We start from the raw sequence: 7,510 nt of genomic DNA on the forward strand, positions 1-7,510 counted from the left end.
AGTTCTTTCATGATTTAACAGGAGGGGCAATTCATTTTTCACGTAGTGCCACGTAGGTTTGGACAGCTTTTTTCCCTTAATAAATTAAATCATCATTTAAAAACTGCATTTTGTATGTACTTGCATTATCTTTGTGTAATATTTAAATTTGTTTGATGATCTGAAACATTAAAGTGTGACAAACATGCAAAAAAATAAGAAATCAGGAAGGGGGCCAACACTTTTTCACACCACTGTATGTGTGTGTACTGTGTATATTTATTATGTATATATAAATACACAAACATACTGAATTAAAAAAATATTTACATGTGTGTATATACAGTATATTCATATAATTTATATTATATATAAATATAAATATTTTATATATAAACAAGACATTTTCTTAATTATATATATGCATGTGTGTGTATTTATATATACAAAATAAATATACACAGCACACACACATATATTATGTAAACAAACACTTTTGTTTTGGATGCGTTTAATCGCGATTAATCGTTTGACAGCACTAATATATATATTAATAACATTATAAATGTCTTTACTGTCACTTTTGGTTGATGCATCCTTGCTGAATGAAAGTATAAAATTGTACTGACCCCAAACTTTTGAACTGTATTGTAAACAGAAATATTTTCTCTAATTTTATATTTCATAAACTCTTTTCGGTACCATTTTGTCACACATTAAGGACCATGTCAGTCACTTTTGAGCAGATTTGTACCAGAAAAGACTTTGTTGGTGGCATATTTGGCCAGGATTTTTGGCATTTAAAGGGACAGTTTGCCCAAAAATGAAAAATTGTATTTTAAAGTAGATTTTTTGAAGAATGCGGGTAACCAAACAGTTGCTTGTTGCCATTGACTTCCATAGTATGGAAAAAAAAGCAATGGAAGTCAATGGGGACCAGAAACTGAACAGAAACAGTTTGGATACCAACATTCTTCAAAATATCTTCTTTTGTGTTCAGCAGAATAAAGAAGCTTGTACAGGGTTGCAAAAACTTGAGGGTGAGTAAATGATGACAGAATTGTCATTTTTGGGTGAACTATCCCTTTAACCAGCTTGTAGCATTAATAAACAAGCATTGTGTGGTGAAGATCTGATCCGTATCTGCTCTGAATGACTGTGATAATGCTTCAGTTGGAGCGGTTTGTGCGTTATCATCCCGACTGAGCTGAAACACAGAGCCGTTTGTGTTCAGGTTTCACTCCATCCTCTCATAACCAGCCGAGCTCAAAGGCCAACAGCTTGATAAGCAGGTGTTTGGGTCTGCACAGTCTTGCACGTATCCTTTATTGGTGACCTTTGCATTGCGTCCTGATCCTCAGCGTGTGACATTATGGAGCCGAGAGAATCAAGACTGGTGCCTATGAAAGGGTTTGACATGAAGTGTGAACGATCTATTAAAAACGTCCGCCAGCGTATATGAAGTGTGACAGAAGTGTGTTAAAATCACACTGATCCTTTAATCTCTGGACACACCGTCAATAGAGCAGCCATGCGATGCCATTCACATGTAGATTTGATTAGCCGCTAACAATATTGATTATTTGGAGTGTGTGTATAATTGGTGTCTGCAGAGAAAAGCCGCGAGGGAATCCACATGTGAGGGTCACAAGGTCTGGCGTTTCTGTAGATGAGTCTGTCATCCATTAGGATCCGATGTCAGAGCTCATAAAGGAGCGCGGCAGTCTGTTCTTGGTTGTTATAGTTTGTCCACATCAAAGAAACCCCATAACGGCAGAGTTATTGCTGGCAGGGTTTATGGGAGATGCTAAAGGAGCCCATCTGTGAATCTGGTGCCGTGACCCGGATCTCATTCTGGGCTAACGTACAGCTGATGCCAGTTTCTTGGTCTCTCGTCACACTCTTTATCAACAGCATCGTGCCGACAATTTTACACTGAGAACGTGTGAGTGTGACATTTTAGAGTATGTTACAGTTATTTATTTAACAGGTGATAAATAAAGGTGAGTGAGGGTAGATACAAGTGTACAGGATTTTCTGGCTCATATAGTTGTAAAAACCTTCCTTGCAACTAAAGGTTAATGGGTTCATCTTACATAAATGTTCCCTATGGATGGGTAACTATCTAAAAATAGTAATATAATGTAAAAATAGTATTATAATATGCTCCTATGTTCAATTTTTAGTAGAAACATCAGAGACAAAGTTGATACTTAAATGAAACCGGACTGAAAACCAGATGAGCACTTTTATATCTCTTTAATATCTTCTATCTTCTGGTTTTGACCTCGTTTTTCAGGCTCCTGTGTCTCAGATGTTTCTCCTGAGTAAAAGATCCCATTCATCTCACATGTGTCTCCTCTAGAGTCTCCTCTAATTATCTAAAAATAGTATTACAATGTATTTTTATATTATATAATATATTTTTATATTCAAAAATTATATGTATATATAAATATTTATTAAAATATAAATATGTAAAATACATACAAATAAAATACAAACATTTGTATCTTACAGAATAACAACTATTATTATAGAATAATATATGCATTATAGAATAATAAAATGTAATAAATATTTTTCATATAAAAATATATATAATATTTGATAGAGAGATAGATATATATTTAATATAAATATGCAAAATACATATAAATAAAAATAATAAAAAATATTACATGTTATAGAATAATAATATTATAGAACGATATATATTTAAATGAAAACCAGTTGAGCACATATGCATCTTCTGGTTTTGACCCCGTTATTTTCAGTGTGTTATGAAGATGTCTGATTTTGCTGGCAGTCTTGGCTGCAGTTTTGTCCAGCACTCTGCACCGCAGACAGGGGGCGCCGTAGAGATTACAGCTGACCTATAAAACCACATGCTCTGCTCAATGTGCTGAGATGACAAAACCAGGTGTCCTGACCTTTCTTCTCTCTCTCTTTCTCTCCACAGACATTTCCAGAATTTCATTTTACACAGGTGAGTGACTTTATTATAAACCTTGTTTATGTCAAGCTGAGTAACAGACTGAGTCATCTGAGCTGCTGTGTGGGTGTGAAGCCTTCATCATGAGGCGTTTGATGTGGACTGTGATGGTTGTTGGTTTTGTCTCCTCTGTTGAGCTCGCTGTGCTTCACTGTGACTGTGAGTCAAATCGGTTAAAAAAGAATGAAACTTAATGGCTAATGAAACTATGTTTTTCTCTTTATTTAAAAACAGTTTATAGAATAGAATAATTTTGCCGTATGACAACAGAATTTTGTGCAAAAATACATTTCTGGAAACACTTTACAATAAGGTTTAATTTGTTAACATGAACTAACTTAACAGTATTCCAACACTCGTTATATCTTAGTTAATGTTCATTTCATTTAATACATTAATACAATGCAAAAAAGTGTATCTTTTGACATTATCTAATACACTGTGAACAAACATGAAAAGTATTTTTATGAACAAACATTAACAAAGATTGTTAAATGCTGCAAAATGTTCATTGCTAGTTTATGATAGCCAATATGTTAGCTAATGTTAACAAACATGATTTATATATTTGCCATTTTTCTATTATAAATATTTAAACATCCTTTAAGCAAAATTTAATGTCAACTTTTTCTTAAGCAAAATAGTTTTTTTTTTTACCCCATTGTCATTTAAGCAGAAAATTGAATTCTAAAGACTTCTCAAGTAAATGTATCTTGTTAAGGATGTTTAGATATTTCTGTAACACATCTGTAAAACAAGAAAAAATACGGAGTAAATAACAGTGATTTTCGCAGTGTTATGTGGAATATTCCACACATAAATAAATATAAATTAATAAAAAATATATATATATATGTGCAAGCATTTTTGCATTTATTTATGCATGCTGCTTTTTATTCCACCAGTCAGAGAATGTGATGCCGCTTACAAAATAAGTTCACTTTTGTAATATTTATTTTGCTAGAAACTATTGTACTGTATGATAACCATGTATTTTATTTATATAGCTCATATAGATCCATATATGCATCTTTTGGTTCTCAGAAATATTCAAGGAATATTATTGTGTCATTATAGTGTCCAAAATAACTCATAATACCTTAGTACTCATTTGTTATTATTTAAACACTCTATCCTTTTAGTTTTGTCTGTCTTTGCTCTTTTCTCCGCGTGTTTGTGGTGTCCATTTGCATGCATGCATGTGTGTGTGTTTCATATTTGGCGGGGCGTTGAGGGTTTGATTCATTATTTTGGGTCTCGCTGAGGTTCGTTTGACGTGGTAACGAGAGGAAATGAACTGATGAGTCATTAACGCTTGCGCTGTCAAGTGTCGGCCCACATTAATATTCATCAGTGCGTTCCTCAGTGTCCCGCGGGCGCTGTGCGGGACAGACCCGGCCGTCTGGGGCCTCGATCTCTGCTGCCATAGAAACGGCAGATTCACATGCACGTCACTGACGGAGGCCACGTTCACGCTGCGTCCACAAATGAACAGTCTGTGGGTTTCCGACAGCGTTGCACTGCAGGAATCCGCTGCATTCAGAATATAACGAATGCATGAGGCAGAGAATGTTTAATATGAGGTGCAGTAATCGACTTACTGTAAGACTTGTGAGGGATGATCAGGCGCATATGGAAATGCTAATTTAATTGCATGTTTACTGCTTTTCAGTGAGTATTTATTTGAGGTGGTTTGCATGAGATTAGCATTTATTCATATAGCAGACTGTGATGAACGCTACAATGCAAGCCATTAATCATATAAGAGATCAATAGTGTTAGGAGTGCTGCAATACAGAGTTTGGCCAGAAAGGATCAATCCAGCACAGAACTGCAAGACGGTACAGAATTAAGAATGGATTTAGTGAGATTCACTGATAGCAGAGGGAAGTTTAATCAGCATGTAACTGACGCGTTTAGAAACGGAGGGGTTTTGTGCTGCTGCAACATTGATGACAAGCACCTGATTTACCAGCGTGTGTCGCATTAAAGATGCAACTGTTCCCCGTCGTACCGTTCATGAACATACTGCGTTTAATTACTCCACAGATGGGCTTTCAAGCATCTGCAGTCTGTTTCGAATACTTACTGCATAATGCACACTGCCATTTTATTAATTAATTAAATGTATTTATAATATATTAAAATTGTAGTATTTATTTTTTACATTTCCATATTTTATAGAAATTATATAATATATATTATAACTGTATTTATTTATTTTTAGATTTTATATATATTTTACATAAATTATATATTCATATAAATATACTATAATTTTATTATTTATTTATTTATTTTTAGCTTTTTATATATTACATTTGAGATAAATTAGATATTCATAAAAATATATTATAATTGTATTTATTTATTTATTTTTAGCTTTTATATAGTATATAGATCAATTATTGGTGTGAAATATATTACGATTTTATTTAATGTACCTTTTATATAAATTATATATTAATAGAAAATACAGTATATTGCAATTTTATTTATTTATTTATTTTTTTATTTTTTTATGCTATTTTAGATAAATGATATATTCATACAAATATATTGGAGTTATATTAATTATGCGTTTATTTGTAAGGTTTTACGTATTACATTTTATATAAATGACTAATATAAAATATATCATGATTTTATTTATTCATTTATATTTTTATAAATGATAAATTAAAATAAATTACGTTGTAATTTTATCATTTATTAATTTTTATATTTGATATGTATTTTTTTACATTTTCTAAACAGATAGATAGATAGATAGATAGATAGATAGATAGATAGATAGATAGATAGAAAGAAATATCGTTTTTTATTTTTCTTTCTTTTTAGTTTCTCACAGCATCTATGCAAATAGCATGGTACTTTTTTGTAAGTGGAGTATTTTTGATGTTTTGCACAGTCTCTTAATAATATATCTGAAGCTTGATCTCTTGGGATTTTCAGTCGCTCCTGTAGTCCCGAGCCCTGCTCAGTCGCGTCTCGTGCGTTGTGTGTGTTGTGCTCAATCTGCTCATGCGTGAGTGAAGTGTTCGGTCGAGTGTGGAGTGTGTCTCAGTGCCGCACCGTGTCCTGCTGAGGGAGTCAGAGCCTGTTTATAAAGGCTTTTGTCAGGATCATTGGGCCGGATGTGAAGGGTTTGTATAGGAAAGCACTGCACCCCTCCCTTCCCAGCAGCCCCTTTGTCTGGCGCTCTCTGTATTTGGGGTTTGTGAGTAGGGGGTGTGGATCCACAGCTCATGTTAGTGCCTGCATGAACTCCCAGCACTGCGTCTGGTTGTGTGTCCTGTCATGGTTAGTGCTGGTTAATTTAACCACCCGTGCATCCAGGTGACGTCCAGTTATCATGTCTGAAATAATAACTCCTATTTTGTCTTTCTAAACCAGTTTGGCTTAAAAATGTCTGAGAAATTTCTGACATTTTGAAGCAAAACTTGGCAATCAGATTAAATAATGAGTTTAAAAAGATTGTGGCTGAGATATGTGATTGGTTCATTCACACACTGGCTCTGCAATGCATTGTGGGATACTGTACTAATGTAAGTGTACTTTGTATATTTTGCTCATTTTGGCTTTACAGCAGGGTTAGTATAGTGATCTAAAACTGAAACCATAAAAAATGTGTTACTTGAGCTGAAATAAAATAAACATGAATTTAAATAAATAAAATATTTGAATACTTATTTTATTTCAGCTAGTTGCCAAGACAAAATATCTCATTTTCATTCAGTTTAACTTGAAGTACTAAAATAACTTAACAAGACTATATGCGCTAGTCATTTAATTTAATTTAATTTAATTTAATTTAATTTAGTTTAGTTTTATTATTTTATTTAGTTTTTTATGGGATTAAGTTTTATAAATATTTTTCAGTTTTTAAGTTGTGTTTGTTGTTGTTAATTTAATGGACATTGTTTGAGGAGTTGCTCAACAATTTTGTTTTTGTTTTTCAACAATGACAATAAAGATCAATCAGTCAAATAAAATAACTGAAACTAATGAATAAAAATGTATAAAAAATTATATGAAAAAAAAAATTACTAAAACTTTAACTAAAATTTTAAAGAAAACAGAAAATATAAAAATAAAATGTAATTCAAAAAGTATACTACTTACTACAGAAATAGTAAGAGTAGCATGTTAGTATGCTATTCTGAACATAATCAAAGAAAAAGGACTTCTTTCCAATGAAAATCGAATCAGACGTCCCGTTTCTTGACACTGCAGTGTGTTTGTTTTAATAGCTGGATTTTGGTCGTAGTGAATGCGATCATCCTGGCATTTCCTCTCGTAGCGCAGTGTTCCTGTCAGATGCGCCGAGATCTTGTGTTCATGCACAGGACCGGCTCTGACTGTCAGGGTTGGGGTTGAAAAGGCTGTTTGGCTCCATCTGTGAGGCTCCTGAATGAATGAGAGCTTTAGAAAGATCTCCTGCTGATAAAGCCCATGATTGGATTCAGTCTCAGAGCTGTGCTCACACACACACACACACACACACACACACACACACACACACACACACACACA

At 33.4% G+C, this 7,510-nt stretch overlaps 1 protein-coding gene across 3 annotated transcripts in view; it reads left to right on the forward strand.

Annotated features, from left to right (window-relative positions):
- LOC107559761 (focal adhesion kinase 1-like) overlaps positions 1 to 7,510 on the forward strand; it is a 95,176-nt gene that overhangs the window by 7,313 nt on the left and 80,353 nt on the right. The window contains exon 2 of one of the 3 annotated variants that reach the window (XM_016243708.1): positions 2,942 to 2,968. The exons of 1 other annotated variant lie outside the window; for it this stretch is intronic. In XM_016243708.1, the coding sequence (XP_016099194.1) occupies positions 2,942 to 2,968 (27 nt within the window). Of the gene's footprint in view, positions 1 to 2,941; positions 2,969 to 3,053; positions 3,134 to 7,510 lie in introns of those variants that run through there. One more of the 3 variants, XM_016243711.1, reaches the window with a different exon arrangement.

The sequence above is a fragment of the Sinocyclocheilus grahami genome, unplaced genomic scaffold (genome assembly GCF_001515645.1).
Source record: "Sinocyclocheilus grahami isolate Dianchi unplaced genomic scaffold, SAMN03320097.WGS_v1.1 scaffold697.1, whole genome shotgun sequence".
Taxonomy (NCBI): domain Eukaryota; kingdom Metazoa; phylum Chordata; class Actinopteri; order Cypriniformes; family Cyprinidae; genus Sinocyclocheilus; species Sinocyclocheilus grahami.